The sequence below is a fragment of the Exserohilum turcica genome, assembly GCF_000359705.1.
Source record: "Exserohilum turcica Et28A unplaced genomic scaffold SETTUscaffold_15, whole genome shotgun sequence".
Lineage (NCBI taxonomy): Eukaryota > Fungi > Ascomycota > Dothideomycetes > Pleosporales > Pleosporaceae > Exserohilum > Exserohilum turcicum.
This window is the reverse complement of record NW_007359970.1, coordinates 748,783-764,596: the sequence shown is the minus strand read 5'-3', so window position 1 is coordinate 764,596 and position 15,814 is coordinate 748,783. Positions and strand designations below refer to the sequence as shown.

The 15,814-nt window shown below is 52.0% G+C and overlaps 6 protein-coding genes across 6 annotated transcripts; 4 read left to right on the top strand and 2 right to left on the bottom strand.

The window, feature by feature from the left end:
• Positions 1-580: 580 nt before the first annotated feature.
• Positions 581-4,054, bottom strand: SETTUDRAFT_168416 (uncharacterized protein). The gene is made up of 11 exons (XM_008025764.1): positions 4,000-4,054; positions 3,829-3,945; positions 3,546-3,778; positions 3,076-3,498; positions 2,790-3,025; positions 2,556-2,742; positions 2,228-2,500; positions 1,987-2,174; positions 1,410-1,935; positions 1,178-1,331; positions 581-1,108 (listed from the first exon to the last, which is right to left on the bottom strand). The coding sequence occupies exons 3-11, from the start codon at positions 3,657-3,659 to the stop codon at positions 840-842; spliced, it is 2,370 nt and encodes a 789-aa protein (XP_008023955.1). The 5' UTR covers positions 3,660-3,778; positions 3,829-3,945; positions 4,000-4,054; the 3' UTR covers positions 581-839.
• A 1,224-nt stretch (positions 4,055-5,278) lies between these two features.
• On the top strand, positions 5,279-6,934 carry SETTUDRAFT_107087 (uncharacterized protein; the record flags this gene model as incomplete). The annotated part of the gene is made up of 4 exons (XM_008025763.1): positions 5,279-5,496; positions 5,549-6,149; positions 6,197-6,692; positions 6,750-6,934. The coding sequence occupies 4 exons, from the start codon at positions 5,279-5,281 to the stop codon at positions 6,932-6,934; spliced, it is 1,500 nt and encodes a 499-aa protein (XP_008023954.1).
• Positions 6,935-7,092: 158 nt separating this feature from the next.
• SETTUDRAFT_38607 (uncharacterized protein) lies at positions 7,093-8,500 on the bottom strand (the record flags this gene model as incomplete). Its single annotated transcript, XM_008025565.1, has 5 exons — positions 7,093-7,668; positions 7,723-7,793; positions 7,846-8,010; positions 8,068-8,153; positions 8,211-8,500. The coding sequence occupies 5 exons, from the start codon at positions 8,498-8,500 to the stop codon at positions 7,093-7,095; spliced, it is 1,188 nt and encodes a 395-aa protein (XP_008023756.1).
• Positions 8,501-9,258: 758 nt separating this feature from the next.
• On the top strand, positions 9,259-10,278 carry SETTUDRAFT_160440 (uncharacterized protein; the record flags this gene model as incomplete). Its single annotated transcript, XM_008025762.1, has 1 exon — positions 9,259-10,278. The coding sequence occupies one exon, from the start codon at positions 9,259-9,261 to the stop codon at positions 10,276-10,278; it is 1,020 nt and encodes a 339-aa protein (XP_008023953.1).
• A 454-nt stretch (positions 10,279-10,732) lies between these two features.
• Positions 10,733-11,723, top strand: SETTUDRAFT_149233 (uncharacterized protein; the record flags this gene model as incomplete). The annotated part of the gene is made up of 1 exon (XM_008025761.1): positions 10,733-11,723. The coding sequence occupies one exon, from the start codon at positions 10,733-10,735 to the stop codon at positions 11,366-11,368; it is 636 nt and encodes a 211-aa protein (XP_008023952.1). The 3' UTR covers positions 11,369-11,723.
• A 236-nt stretch (positions 11,724-11,959) lies between these two features.
• On the top strand, positions 11,960-14,645 carry SETTUDRAFT_149231 (glycoside hydrolase family 63 protein; the record flags this gene model as incomplete). The annotated part of the gene is made up of 3 exons (XM_008025760.1): positions 11,960-12,194; positions 12,240-14,194; positions 14,244-14,645. The coding sequence occupies 3 exons, from the start codon at positions 11,960-11,962 to the stop codon at positions 14,490-14,492; spliced, it is 2,439 nt and encodes an 812-aa protein (XP_008023951.1). The 3' UTR covers positions 14,493-14,645.
• Between the last annotated feature and the right edge of the window lie 1,169 nt (positions 14,646-15,814).

The window sequence follows — 15,814 nt, the reverse complement described above, 5'->3', positions numbered from 1 at the left end:
CTGCTCTACAAGCTCAAACCAGCTCTTAATTAGGACTAGATCTTCACATAGAGCTCTCTGCCTATCGTACGCTCGATTGAAACGCGTCGTAAGACTGTCTGTACGCTTAACAAAGTTGGCTAGCCACTTCTACCCAACCTGGCCAGCGCCGCGCGCAGCCAGCAGCTTATCAGCCATATCGCGCACAGCAGCATACGTGGGCGCAAATCCACGTAGATCTAGATCAAGTATATGATCAACTATCACCTCCTCTTCTAGCTTAGTGAGCTTCTTTGAGTTAGGCTGGCAATCGCGTCGAGCAGGTATACCAGCGCGTCGGCGGCGGATTGTTCGTTCAGACACGTTGTAGACAGCAGCAGCGCGACGATTACTTTGTGTTTAATAGAGATTAATAGAAGAAATAGCAAGCTAAATATCTGCTTCATTTAAAGCTAATTGAGTAGCGCTACGTTGAGCCATTGTTCGTTGAGATAGGAGAGGTGCGCAGGTTTGGTGGGGTGCGGCGCTCGCTTGCCACATACGTTATATATATATCAAAGCTGAGATTGCAAAAAAAAAAAAAAAAAAAAAAAAAAACTGAAAAAAGGTATAGAGCGATTTCATCAGACCCAACCCAACCCAACTCGACTGGACCGACCAGTAGAAGATAACCCAAGATAACCTGAACCTCTCTCATGACCCATTTCCCGTAATCATTAGACAAAGGTATCTGCATTACCCTCCAGAGTGTCCAGATAGTGGAACAAGAAACAGTAGTAAGTGATTAAGTGAGTGAGGAATATGCGCACACACACACTCTTTTTCTCCCTTATTACCAACCCAACTCAACTCAACTCAACTTACTTGACGACCCTACCCACTGGCTCACCGACCTGAGCCAACGGGCCAAACGCATGCTGTTTGCGCTTGAAGCCAATCTTGACTCTGCCGACTCTGGACATTTTATCCTCGAATTCGGTGCCGATGCGCAGCACGGTTTCGCGGTACATTGTTTCGGTGGTCCAGTCGTACGAGCAGCCGATGATGCGCTTCATGCCGCCTTCGGAGCCCGCCATGAGGAAGCAGACGGGGGGCCGCTCGGCGGAGAAGAGGGTTGCTGTCATGCTGCCTGTACAAATGGTTGTTAGTTGGATGATTGTTTAGTGTGGCTGGTTGGTCAAAGAGTGTGGTTACGTACCTGTGTCTACGAGGGTAAAGATACGCTGGTCGCCTGGGCCCGCCGACTTTGCTCGTTGCACCATTGCGGCGACGGCGGGGTCAGATGTGGGATCAATGCCAACACATTCGTTTTTTTCGTTGCGGTAGTGGCGCGAGAGGGGGCTTGCTGCGGCCTGTTTGTATACATATACGTTAGTTTATCTATCTTCTTTTCCAAAACGAGTTAAGCAAAGGGTGCCGGAGACACGTACCGTCCACTTCATGCGGCCCAGGCGCCCACCGAAAATCTGGCGCTCAATCGTCTCCAGATCCATGTACCCTTCAAACCCAAAGAACCAGCATTGCTGGTCCCAGAATTTGCCTAGGTATAACAAACGCAGCAGCCATGGCGAGAGCGCCATGAGGAAGAGCGAGTAGATGAGGAGGATGACACCGACGGTGCGCGAAGGATCCGGCAGGGCAATGAGAACGAGGGAGATGATGAAGACGAGGCCGCCTGTGCGTAGGAGCATCTTTGCGAGCACGCGTTTCCAGGCTTCGCGGCGCACATAGGCGACGGGCGTGAAGGATTTCCAGCGGACGTTTGCGGCGCGGCACCCGTCGAGGATGATGCTGTCGTCTTCGCCGACGCCCGCGATGCCCACATCCTGCGGGAGAATATCCCACAGCTTGGCATTGTAGGCATCGTCCATCGAGTGCCAGGGCTGGTCGGGGCTGCTGGGCAAAACGCAGATTAGGCGTTCCAAAAGCTGGTCGCTACCGTTGGCAAGAGAAAGACTGCGTGCGTTAGTAAGGCAAAGGAGTCAAGAAGCACAGTAACAGACATACCGTGCAAATGCTTGGAACGCTGAATCCGTCTTGTCAATCTGCGGTCGTACGCGAAGAAGACCCATGAGTGCATAGCTGTGGTCTCCTGGGAGGTATTCTGAGGTGTCTCTCTTGTGCAGGCACTCCAGCGCAAGCGTGACGAGCTCGAGCTGGCTGAGGATCAAATTGCCCTCGTAATGGTCAATGAGCTATGGCCAATTAGTAACGATTTCAGTAAAATGACAGAAAGACGTAGTGGTACCTGTCGAGCGACATGAGCATCGTCCCGCCACACTTGGGCGGCGAACTGGTTTTTGGCTACCGATATAGGACGTTTCCAGTCGCTGTCACGCACGTATACACTAATTTCTCTTCCAGTCGGCGCTAGCAGAACTTCAGGGAACGTCCAGACGCGGCGACCCCATTGTTGAAGCATCAAGTCGGGTGTGTCGATCTCGGACGAGTTGCTTGCTGGGCTTCCAACGGCAATGACTAGAGAATGGGCGCCTCGAATCACGTCGCAGATACGGTAAACCTAGTCTTTGGATTAGTTCAAATGTTCCAAATCTGTAGGTAGCGAAGTTGCGTACATCTTCTTGGAGCTGGTTGTCAGGCATACACGAGCATCCAACCCAGTATGCCATGACTCCGGCTCTACGTGCTGCTGCATCAGCCATCTGGTGCAGCACTCTGAAACCCTCTGGCGTGTTGAACTGTTCCGCCGTATAGGCAATGAAGACGTAGGAAAGGTGAGCGCCTGAGATGTTGTCGGCAATCCTGCAATGGTCAGCAGCAGATCAAAGGGTTTGAAGACGTGGATTTACCAGTCATCAACTTTTACAATCTTCGCGGGTATCCCCTCTTCACGCAAGAAACAAAGATACCGCGGCCGGAGTACGCGCTCAGCAATGGGATTGGCCTGGCTCGGAGATTGGCCATCGCGTCTGTCTGTCTCAAGCATATTCTTTGCAACCTTTGGGTATCCAAAGTACTTGTACGGTACGGAATCATAATTGCCTCCGTTCCGTTCGGTAGCCTCAGCAGAGTTGGGGCTGGAGATCTATGGCGTGGTTAGAATGGCACGGTCAATTGTAAGACGGAAAAACGTACGAAGACGGTAATGAGGCACGACGCAACAAACCATTTGAGGCCAAGCATAAGGTAGTCATCAGTCGGAATCTGGCCATTGTTCTTCGCATAATCAATATGGTTGAATGGCCAGTTTGCTATGCGCATGTAGATGGGCGAGACATTTCGAATGAACGTGCGGCGGTACGTAGATCCCGTGTTGTTCTCATATATGTCGTCGACGGCTTGGACAATGAGCTTTGAGATCTTACCATCCCATGCTGAAATGTACCGATCATCGTAGTCGCCGTTCCACTCTCGGTCCAGAATGTCTCGATGCCTGTGCTGACCGAGCTTTTGATAGCCGAGACCTGGCTTGCGATAGAAATTCGGAAAACCCCATTTTGCGTTTGTGAAAGGTGTAAAGATGTATCGGTATCCTTTCAATCGGACTGGTCCGTTGGTCTGTATTTTGTTAGCAGTCTGTGTGTAACATGTTCAGGTCAACAAACCCTGATGAGCGATTGCCCTGGTTGTTTCTCCGGATCTGCAGCCTGTCCATCTGAGGTAGTCGGGGCATATGCCCCAGTCTCATATACTGACGCTTGAGCCTTATCTGGATTCATGCTGGCAGTTACCGAAAGCAGGCACACAGTTGTGTGATGATACCTGGCCGATTGTCGACTTGTTGTGGTGGAGGCTGTTGATAGTGCTGATACGGCTGTGAATCCCACGCAGTAGATGCCTGTTGGGCGAGATTAGCATTGACGAAGACTAGAATTGTACTGCACATACTTGTGATGAGAAGGTCGGTTGTGGACGAGCTGGTGGTTGCTGGTGTACAACAGGCACAGGACTTATTGTAGAGCCGTTCGGGTCGTAGCTACCTCCACCGCAGTGATGTGATTGAATCTGCCCAACAAAGTCAGCTAAAGGAGGACTTCAGGCCAATTTCATAATACGAACCGGATAAGATTGCTGGTAGGATGGCACTTGGACAAAGGCGCCACCGTTAGGGTCAAATCCTCCGCCGTGTCTACCAGAGTAATTGGCAGAGTAGGCCTGACGAGCGTGAGCGGCTTCAGGAAAGAAATCCCAGGTTTTTGTGGGTTCCCATACCATTCAAATATAGAGTTTCTTTTGGATTGAGCAGGCTGGATGCTTGAGTCGCCGACGAAGCGCGAATGTGCCCAATCTTATCATGTTGGAGGCCTGTTACCTAGAGCCAGATTCATCAATTTCAGGACCAAAGTTGCACATGATCCTGTACTTAGTGGTGGTATGCCGCGTTTAGAATTCAGCTCCATATCTTCTCAACTGATTGGTTGTCTCGGGCGCCCCATGGCACCATTTCAGCAAGGAGCATGATGGCGTTCATGCAGCCCCCACAGACGGTACTTTCCGCCGGTACCCTTTTCGACATGTCGTCTCCACGGGTAAACAAGGCTGGCCTACACTAATCTTGTTATCGGATAGCGGTAACAGTTGGCCATACGCTACACGATATCGTATTCCACCTGCTCCGCACTACTTACACACGTGTACCAGTTCCTCGGATACAAGTCAGTGATAGGTGAGTGGTCGATGCTGTACCCGGCCGGTTACAAAACATGGCTTCTTTTGCCATTGCGAGCCCCTTTCTTCTTTCAATCCGAGGCGTAGCCACGGTACTGTTTACCGGTCCAGAAGCCTGTGCCTGTGCCTGCCACAAGGCTGAGGCTATCGTGCAGTGACAAGATTGCACAGGATAACTGGCCAGGCACCGATGCACATGAAATCGCGGGACTCGATAACCTTTTCCTGTGCAGCACTTGGCACACTTGTGCAGTTCGTGTTCTCGTGTCAAGCTCCGCCTTCGGTAAGTGTCTGTGATGTTGTCTGCCAGCTGAGGGCTTGGCTATCTCAGCCTGACGCCACCAATTTTATTTAGCGCTAAGCATGCGTTCTAACAGGCCCGAACATATCACTTTCCGCTCAGCTTTTGAACCGATTCCTCTTGTAGGGTGGAATGCCAAGAGTCGGCCTAGATGTGGGAAAAGGATTCTGCAGGTTGTGACTCCACGTTCAAAGGGGGCTTCGCATGGTGTTGTTTTGTGTGTGTGTGGGTATGTGCCAAGTCTGGATCCCGTGAAAGAGTTTGTGACCACCTGATCGGTTCACAAATGGCCCGATCACCCCTGGAGTCTGTCCACGGCAGTTCAATTACTTAGTCCCGTGTGTTGATCCTCCTGCAGCAACGGCAGACATGGCATCGCTTCGAAGTTTGACCGCTGACCGCCGGCCTTTTGACGAGTTCAGAGCGAGGGCGCGGCAGAGTGTGAGTTTCAACAAGGAAAAGTCCAACCCAGCAGTGGATTTGCATGTCTTCGAATGGCCAGATGCAGCTACTCATGGCGAAGAGATAAGTGATATCCATTCAGTTGACGAGCTTCGGACGCAGAGCAGAGGGGCGGTTCGGGTAGTGTGAGTACGGACGGGAGCAAGATCTCGCGTAAGTAATGACTGACCCAGTTAGCTTCGGGCCCCGTGATGAACCCACACCCAATTACGGCGAAGGATTATTCGAGCTTTTTGAAGCGTGCGGAATCCCAAGCGCCTTCGTCGACGAGGGCCTGCAACAATGCTCACAGTCGTTCGCAGCCCGTCAAGATGTGGATGGAACAACATACGTGTGGTTCCATCTCTTGTGCAAAACGCTCGCAATCGTGGACGGAAGGATTGTTCATATCCGCGACCCCCAAGATGAACCGACCAGTGACCAGGACTTGCGTGAAATGGCGCAAAGACAACGGCATGCGAATTTCTCGTGGGTAAAACCAGGTTTCGTGTTGAAGATCAGGCCGCAGAAAGCTGCATCTCCAAAGGCTAGACGAACGTCGACTTCAGGTAGCGATGATACCTTAACGGCAGTGGTAGCCACGCCCAGGGTCGAGTTGTTTTGTTTCGGGGCTCCTGCCACGTTTCTGAATCGGTTCCGCACCCTGATAGAGACGGCAACGTACGATGATATCATCGGAGATCCATACTTTTTGCTCGAAGTGGCGTTTGAGGAAATGTACAAGGTATTGGACATGACGGCGTGGAATCTAGCGGATATTTTTGGGCTAATCGAGACGGTATGCGGTCTTCTACAGCAGAGAAGCATTTGCTAATACATCACCAGAAAGCGCTAGATATGGCGAGCAATCCTGGAGCAGCAACAAAGGAAAAGGCACTGTACAAGGACCATTTTACAGGACTTCACAACCTCGCAAAGCATACAATCTACTTGCGCGAGAACTGCGAGGCAGCACTGGCTACCCTCGAGCATTTCCGCAACCATCATGAGACTGCCATAGGAAACAGTCCTAGCTATCTGCAGAATTTCACCAACCAGGCATTAGTGTACCGCAAAACTCTCTTCGAATCCACCCAGCGGCGGCTTACGAGCCTGGACGCGCGCATCTCCAACATCATCCAGCTGTCTTTCAATACAGTCACGCAGGGCGACAGCAAGGTGATGCAGTCGGAGAATCAAAGCATGAAGACAATCGCTGTCACGACGCTTGTCTTCATGCCCTTGGGTACAGTCGCGTCTATATTCGGCAGTCAGTTCATGAAGCTGGACGAGGAGGGCCCCTACCATCTTACAGTGTCGCAGGATTTTTGGCTTCTGTGGGGTACGTACATGAACTCGACTCACAGCTGAAGTAGAGCTGAAACTAACCCATCTCTAGTAATCGCACTTCCCTTGACTTTTATCGTCATTGCTATCTGGCGAGTGTGGTACATGGATGCGAGGGACCGCTTGGTAGACGGCATAGAGCAGGACGAGGGTGAACACCGCTATTTGGGATGGAAGACATTCTTCCAGAAGGTGTACAGAAAGAGTAAGAAGGTATCAGCAAGAACTGCTGCATAACCGGCGTTGTCATACATCAGGCGTTGCAGCTGTAACCATAGCAGGTCCTCGGATGTTTGCACATTTCCAAGTCTTGTAGTACAACAGCACATGCGTATTTTACAGCCACAAGTTCCGATACTCGAGTGTCAAAATTAATATCCAACTCTTGTAATACTTTACACGTCTTGATCCATGCCCATTCCACCCACGCCATCATTACCTTTCTTTACAATGTCCACGGCAGCACTGACTTGAACAAAGTCCTCTAGCTCCTCACTCGTAGTCTTGAGCTTCTCTTTGACAGCCATAACTCCTTCTGAGCCCACAATATGGCGTGCAGGAGGGTTGTCATGGCCTCCAATTGCAGTCAACGCATGGACCGTTTCCGCAATCAGATTGCTCTTTACAGCTGCGGGTAGCGGCGCGTACAAGCTTGTCACTGTATCCGAACTGAGTAAATCGCCCATTGTTGGCTCCACATCCGCACCGGCTTCGGACATGTTGCTGTCTCCGCTGGGAGATTTGGTTTCATCAAAGTTGTGAGACGAGTTGGCAGCAGGGTTGTCGAGTCTCTCTAGCTTATCTAGGAGGCTGGAGAAAATCTCCCGGGCTAGAGGCGCTGGGTTTTCGCCTTGGAGGTACTCTGGCATGGGAGGGACGGATGTAATGCGGTTTGTGAGGACGTTTACCTCCATGTTGGCCTGAACTAACGACATTTTGACATTGAATGGAGCAATTTCATAGGCGAGACTCTATTGCACGATGTTCAGTAAACCTCATGAATATGCTGGATCTGTGATGCTTACGTCGCAGTAGCCTTCAATGGCCCATTGAGAAGAACAGTACATGCCCAGTCCTGGTGTGCCAAGATGACCAGCTGTTCACGGTTAGCATACGTTTGCGTCCAGCCAAAGTTCGTCAGAACTTACTAATACCAGTAAGCACAATTACATGGCCATTCTTTCGTTCTCGCATAACGGGAAGCACAGCTTTGATGATATTGACATTGGCGAAGAAGTTGATCTCGAAGATTTCGTCGACCAGGCTCTTTGTCCGGATGCTTTGACCTAGTTCTTCGACTGCACCAATAACAGCTATACTCATAGGCTTGAATTAGCTCGAGGTTCCGTCACATCCGAGGATAGCTTTACCTTCGCTCGCGGCACATAGTAGAACATCGATGCGTCCGAATGCTTCCACGGCTTCAGCAACCGCTGCCTGGCATTGTCCGACAACCCTTTATATGCAACATAATTAGTATAAAACATGCATGGCGGCATCTGCGCGTACTGACCTGCTGTCTAGGCCAACGACCCTCAGGTGCTCGCGCCACCTCTCCGTCTGCTTCACGTCTTGCAAGAACAACCGAAAATCGTCTACTTGGCCTTCTCTTCTCTCAAACTCAGTTGGCATGACACCAGCCACCACATAGTCGCCGTGATCGAGGACCTGTCTCGCTAACGCGATAGCAATGGGCGACACTCCCCGGGTGATGAACCAGACGCGTGGAGCGTTGTGGGGTGGAAAGTGTGGAGACCTGGGCCGCGGGGGCTTGGACGATGACGATAGCGTGCTGGTCGTCATGTCGGGATTAAAAATACTGAGTGATGCCTCATAGCTATTCGGATCGCATGCCCATTTGTATCCTTGATGTTTGAGCGATGGGTGCGGCGCGCATGGATGGAAGTGGAGACGGCATTGCAAGTGCCTAACTCCACCCAGTTGTGCCTAGGCCCAATACGCGCTAGTGCGCACGAAAATGACATGGGCTGCATTGCCCTTCCCCCCGCCACCACCACATTTGCCAAGATCCTGCGCTGTTGCTTCAGCATAGACAAGCAATTAGCCAAAGTAGGGAGTGGCTACGTTTCTGCATCTAAATCGTTATTCTTCTTGTCCCAAATAACACATCGGCTCTTGACATCCTACCCTACGACTCTCTTTTTGCATCCAAGCGAGGTATGCCTTTTTCCTCATGTCTTTCGCTGGATAACAACCCTCCAATCATCCCGCGACTGTTCTTGTTTCCAATACAGTCTTTACCATACGACTTCAAATAAAATCATCTACAGTCTCAGCCCTCAGTTTCTCTTTCTATTGACACTATATCACATCACTTGTCTTCAAATCATGCACCACACCAAGTGTTTTACGCAAGAGTCGAATATGGACTGGGATCAAGACTTTTTCAACTGGGCTAACATTGGTTGGAACGTAGTTACTCAGAACAAAAATTTTCCAACACTGCATTACAGAGCAGCGAAGTGCTCCACTGACTCATCGAACACCGGGTGGCTTGACTGGTATCTAAGGAGCACGTCTGAACTACACCAGTCTTCACGATGAATCGGCCAGCATCTATCACGCAATATCAGCGGCACTCAGCCCACCTCATGTCCAGAGTCCTCAATGCCCGCGCCAACGCATCGCCTTTTACGCTCGTTCTTGACGATCTCAATCAGCGTGCGCATCCCTTTCTATGCGAGATGATGCGACGCGCACTATCTCGAAACATCAACGTTGTAGTCGTCACCTTTGAGTCGTCGCATTTCATGCCAACTATCCGTACCGTCAATGGTTTTGGCGCCACCGGCGAGGATGTGCTGCATGAACTTCGCAAGGCCCTGAGTGGTGCAAAGGAAAGTCTTGTCATCATTGACTCTCTATACGATGCACTCAATGAGAAAGGTATCGATATGGGCAAGCTTTTCAACCTCGTTGCCATGGAGTTCGCGTCGACGCTCGTTGGTATCTATCATCAAGACATGCTAGCTGCATATGACGTGCGGCCTGAGACGCCATACGCCCCTCAGGTGCTCGATCTGGTCATGTACATGGCGACTTCAGTCATCACTTGCAGGTCGCTAGCCCATTGTCTCGCTGCCAAAGCAGCTAGAGAGCGCAGCTTGCCTGAGCCTACTCATGGTCTGCTTCAGGAGGCTGAAGGCGTCGTACAGTGCCTTGATGCCAACGACTGTCGCGGCATTGTTCTTGAGGCTGAATTCCGACGCAAGTCGGGTCGTCCAGAGGGCGAGACTTTCTTCCTCCGGCCCGGTCGTCGCTCGGATTACCATGCCCCTGGCGGAGGCCTGCCCTTTGGCACACTCAAGCAGGAATTCGTTATCCTTTTAGATCAGTTGCCTGCGTATGCGAACCAGGAGGTCACCGGCCTGATCAATGCGGCCGGCAATGAGATTGAGTCAACGTTCAACCTTGGTCTCACCGACAAGCAGAAACAGGCGCGTGAAGGTGTCGTACTTCCCTACTTTGATGCCCAGAAGGGCGAGGGTGGTGAGGGCGGTCGGATCCTGTATGACATGGGCTCCGAGGACGACTTTGATGAAGAAGAGGACGAAATCTAAGCAAGTCACACTTGGTTCTGGGTTGAATGGCCCTGGTTGGTTCTCAGCGGAAGAATATTACGATACCCTGCGTGTATGGCGTTACGGAGCAGCACGATGCGACTGAGCATACAACGCGTATGCCATGGCCGAGTATAGCATTACTTGATTTTTTGTTGTTTGGTCAGATACAACACCGCTTGCACATGGCCATGTCACTTCAGATAGGACAAAATCGACAGATGAAATCTGATTATACTTTTACACGCTAGGTTACTGCTCTATTTACCAGGGACACTGGGGGCGGTTTATATGGCGGCAGTAGATGGAGAGTAATAGAGTCGAGTTCCAGACTTCCCTAGATGCGGTTACCCAACTCGGTAGGGCTGAGCTGCAGCCTTGGCACCCAAACCCGCCCAAAGAGTTATTGCGCCCATCATTCCCAACGCCCACACACCACACAAAACCACACACAATGTCAGACAACGAGCGATCCCGCGACCGCTACCGCGAGCGAGATAGCCGTCGCGAGCCACGCGAAGGCCGTGAACGAGGCGGCACACCCACAGAGCGGCGCAACCGCTCGCGCAGTCCACGAGAGCGCGGCGGCCGGCGCGACAACCGCCACCGTTCGCGATCGCCATACCGAAAAGATGAGCGCGAAGGGGCCAGCCGAGGCGGCGACAGGGGCAGGCCTGGTCATGACCGCGGTCGAGGTCGCGACGACAGGCGAGGAGGCCGAGATGATCGCTCCCATTTCCGCGACCGCTCACCACAACCACCAAAAGGCCCCCGTGGTAGCGCTCGCGGCCCCTTCAGCGGCGCTGTCAAACCCCCAAGCGGCCCTCGCCCCTCGGCTGATTCTGCTGTCAAGGAAGAGACTCCTGATGTGGAAATGAAGGACGAGAGGCAGAAGCCAGAGGACATGGATGACGACGAATGGGAGATGCTGAAGGTCATGGGCTTTGGAGGATTCAAGAGCACGAAAAACACAAAGGTTCCTGGAAACGACAAGAACTACGGGGTCAGGAAGGACAAGCAGCTCCAGGCCAGACAGTACATGAATCGCCAGGGTGGTTTTAACAGGCCACTGTCGCCGAGCAGGTCATGATGAGGCTGTAACGGGCATGTGCTATGAGGTCTTACATTGCTGGTTAAAGTCATGGTTACAATTTCGGGAGCTTGCGCTTGAAGCAAGGCCACCGTAACATCCAACGGTCAAAGTCGCCTTTCTGGGACAAACGAGGCAAGGCAAACACACGCTACGGCAAGTCCTTGGGCCACCTACACTCGGGGCGGAGCAGCTCATGGTATGACGCCTTTTCCGTATTCCAGCACAATTACTTCTCTTTAGTCTGACCCGAGCAAAAGGAACATGTGTTACTACAGAATCTGTTACTATGAGCAGGGCATGTATTGTTAGACGGATGCTGCTCTCTAGAATGCGAATTCAACTATTTTCACCGACGGCCAGAAGAAGGACTCGACCTGTTTCGTGAAATATGCCCAGTAGACCTGCTACCAATAGTAGCCTAAATATAATAGACAGAACAGGGCAGAACATGTAGCATGACTGCATGGACCAGGACCAATTGCTGCTGTCCAATCAGATGCGATTGCGGCCGCGGTCGTGGACATCCGGCGAGATGTGTCCCAAACCCCACAAGCTTCCAAGCCGCGAGTCCCAGCTTCACACAACACCATGACGCGCGACAGCAGACACGGCACTCTTTGGAGGGGGCTGGCATGTCTTTTTGCACTGCAATTGCCCCTCGTAGGCGCGCAGCTGGCTGAGGTTGAGAAGGCGACCAATGCCAGCTTGCTGTGGGGTCCCTACCGACCCAACCTGTACTTTGGCGTTCGACCACGCATTCCCAAGAGCTTGATGGGCGGGCTGATGTGGGCCGGAGTTGATGATTACCAGAGTATCCAGGAGAGTAAGTAGCACAAGCAATGGTCTGAGCCTGTTGCTGATCCAACAGAATTCCGACATACATGCGAGCAGCACGAGCTTGATGGTTACGGCTGGGACGAGTATGACGTGCGTAGCGGCGGCCGGCAAACGATCCACGACCCGGGAAACAAGGTCGACATCACAACCGAGTTCATCAAGTTCCCGGGTGGAGAGCACGGCGGCAGTTGGGGCGTAAGGATCAAGGGAACACCGCGAGAGGATGCTAGCCCAAACCTGCGCACGACGCTGTTCTGGTACAACACACTCGAGGGTCTGGGCAGCCTGGAAGTTGTAGATGCCGACACGTCAGAGCCGGGTATCAAAGGCGATGTCGTCTTAAAGGGACAGACGAACGAGCTCGGCGACTTCGAGGTCACGATTACTGAAGGCAAGGGCAACCACCCCATCACGGACCATCCGAGTTCGGACGAGAAGCCTTTAGATCGATCACTGGTCCACAGCGGACAAATACCCGAGGAAGCGCTATGGCAGGTCAAGGCCATCATGTTCGCACACATGAAGGGCCAGATCGACGTTTTGATCAAAAAGTATGGCGAGGAAGTGCATCCGCCACCTGCCCAGGTCTACACTATCCAACATCTTCCCAGCCAAGGCAACATGCACATTATCCAGAAGGTCTTTGAAGGCCCATTCGAGTTTGACGTCATCTTCTCGTCTGGATCTGCCCCGAAAAAAATTACCTCGGAAGACCTGACCCTCCAGATTGACTCTGTTACATCAGCCTTCTCAACTCGCTTTACCAAAATCTTCGAGCCACAAGCTCCGTTTACCGACAAGCGCTACGACGGCTTCTCAAAGTCGCTGTTCTCGAACTTGATTGGTGGCATTGGCTACTTCTTTGGCGATTCTCGTGTCGACCGTTCCTACGACCCCGCTTACGAAGAGGACAGTGAGGGTTTTTGGGAGGAGGCTGCCGAAGCGCGAAGCAGAAACCCAGCCCAGCTTGAGGGACCTTCGGAGCTCTTCACTGCAATTCCATCTCGATCGTTCTTCCCACGTGGCTTCCTCTGGGATGAAGGCTTCCATCTGCTGCCTGTCATTGACTGGGATGCCGATCTCACTCTTGATATTATCAAGAGCTGGTTCAAGCTCATGGACGAGGATGGCTGGATCGCCCGCGAGCAGATTCTTGGTGCCGAAGCCCGCAGCAAAGTGCCTGAAGAGTTCCAGATCCAGTACCCCCATTATGCGAACCCGCCGACACTGTTCATGGTCATCACTGCTTTCCTCGACAAGCTGGATGCCACCAAGACGGATACTAGCAGCGAAAAGCTCCGTCAGGAGAAGTCGTATTCGATGCAACTGTCGAACCGCGAAGCAGCACTCGAATACCTTCGCGCGCTCTACCCACTGCTCAAGCGCAACTACTTCTGGTACCGCAAGACGCAGGCCGGCGACATCAAGAGCTACGAACGCCAGGCCTTTTCAACAAAAGAGGGCTACCGCTGGCGTGGACGTACCCCATCGCACATTCTTACCTCGGGTCTTGACGACTACCCTCGCGTTCAGCCACCGCATCCTGGTGAGCTGCATGTCGACCTTATTAGCTGGATGGGTATGATGACACGCGCTATTAAGCGCATCGCAATCTACCTGGATGAAACAGATGATGCAGCCGAGTTTGCCCGTTACGATGAAGCCATTGTGCGAAACATTGACGACCTGCACTGGTCCGAGAAGGAACAGGCATACTGCGACGCTACCATTGACGACTACGAGGAGAATGCGCTATTCTGCCACAAGGGATATATTTCCCTGTTCCCCTTCTTGACCGGCCTGATGGACAAGGACAATAAGAAATTGGGCGCGGTGCTTGATCTGATTGAAGATGAGGAGCAGCTCTGGAGTCCATACGGTATTCGCAGTCTGAGCAAGAGCGATGAGTTTTACCACACTGCTGAAGACTACTGGAGGGGACCAGTGTGGATGCCACTCAACTACCTAGCTGTTTCGCAGCTTCTCGTAAGGCGCACATATCTAGCACCTTGTCATTGACTAACGCTCTTCATAGAAACTCGCACAAGCGCCCGGTCCTTACCGTGCCCGCGCCACCAAGATGTACACTGAACTCCGCAAGAACCTTGTCAACACCGTCTATGATAGCTGGAAGGAGACAGGATTCGCATGGGAGCAGTACAACCCCGAGACTGGAAAGGGACAGCGTACTCAGCACTTTACAGGCTGGACGAGTTTGGTGGTCAAGCTTATGGCCATGCCGGATCTGAGTGGTGAAGAGGTGAGAGAGAAGGATGAATTGTAGTGTCCTGAAATATGGTGAATCATGGTAGATATGCAATGGGGGTGAAAAAGGAGGTGGGGTGTGAAATGACGAAATAAAAGCTGTAGGAAAGGAAGGAATGAAAACACCATGGTTCGGGATGTATCTAGTGTATAGAGTACTCGGATGTACTTGAGAAGACTGCTCTTTGTCCGGGGACCTGTTATCAATCTATGGTACGAGCATTTTGCGAATAGAAGGTTGCAAACTTGCAAGTCGTATCTGGCCAGATGTTAACTCTTGATTGTATTCACTCCATTGTACTCCATTTGTCTCTCTTCTTCAAGCGACATATCGAAAGGGAGGGGTATATATCCCAAAGCAAAGATCACAAATGCCCAGCCACCAAGTCCCTACTTACTACATACATACATACTACCAGGACATGGGTTCACGCGAGCCCACTTGCATGAACAGGGGTTGGGGGGGTCGTCGGCGGAGGGGAAAAAGTAATGGCGCTATTTACAACCGGTTCGTATATGTTGGGGCCGGTGAGTTCAGTTCAGTGGCAGTTCGCTCGGAATTCGGTGGTGATGGTGGTGGTGGGCTAGCTTAGCTACGTACGCAACCCCAAGTATAACTTACTTAGTTGGGTTTACCTAGCCAGCCCACCCCCGACTAACTAAGTAACGTACTTTTACACTAACACAAGCCTTGGCGCGCCTTTCTCACCGGACATGGCCAAACCGCACTAAACAGGGGTCATGCGGGGGGGGGGGGTTTCTTCCTTTTTTTTTTCTCTTTGACCACAAAGCTTGTGGGTGGACTATTTTGCTGTTGAGGCTGCGTTTTGCGTCTGCGCGTGCATATCTGCACGTTCCGCTCGCGGTTTGCGCGTAGTTACGTAGCGCCGGAAAGCTACTTGTAAGTAAGTAGCCCCTCTTTTTAGTTGTTGTGGATACATGCATTTTCGCTAGGTTTCAGGGCTTGAAGTCGGTCAGTCGGTCAGTCGGTCAGTCAGTTAGTTAGTTAGTGGTGGGGAGGGAGGGAGGGAGGGGGGGGGGCGGAGGGGCGGGGGGCGGAGACTCCACCAACTTGGTCTGTTGGTAAACTAAGTAAGTAAGTACTAGGGTTACCGGTCAACCTCCGGAAATTGTATTATCGTCGCGTTGGAAGTATGTGTGGTCCTCTTACCACCCTCCCCCTGCTGATAAGTCGGAGGTGGAGTTTTTTTTGCAGTTTCTGGCGGATAGCGAGTCGGTGGTTGCGCGGGGTGTGTGCGCCATCTTGGTGGGTTTCTTTGTTGTCGCCGTGGTGGTGGTGCTGTGCTCTTGCCCGGTGCAGAGCTTGGAGGGTGGTTGTCG

Excerpts from the sequence above, each read along its gene's own strand:
- SETTUDRAFT_168416 (XM_008025764.1), bottom strand. The coding sequence starts at position 3,659 with ATGAATCCAGATAAGGCTCAAGCGTCAGTATATGAGACTGGGGCATAT. Across the intron at positions 3,026-3,075 it reads CGTGCCTCATTACCGTCTTC|ATCTCCAGCCCCAACTCTGC; the intron begins GTACGTTTTTCC and ends ACCACGCCATAG. Across the intron at positions 1,109-1,177 it reads CTTTACCCTCGTAGACACAG|GCAGCATGACAGCAACCCTC; the intron begins GTACGTAACCAC and ends CCATTTGTACAG.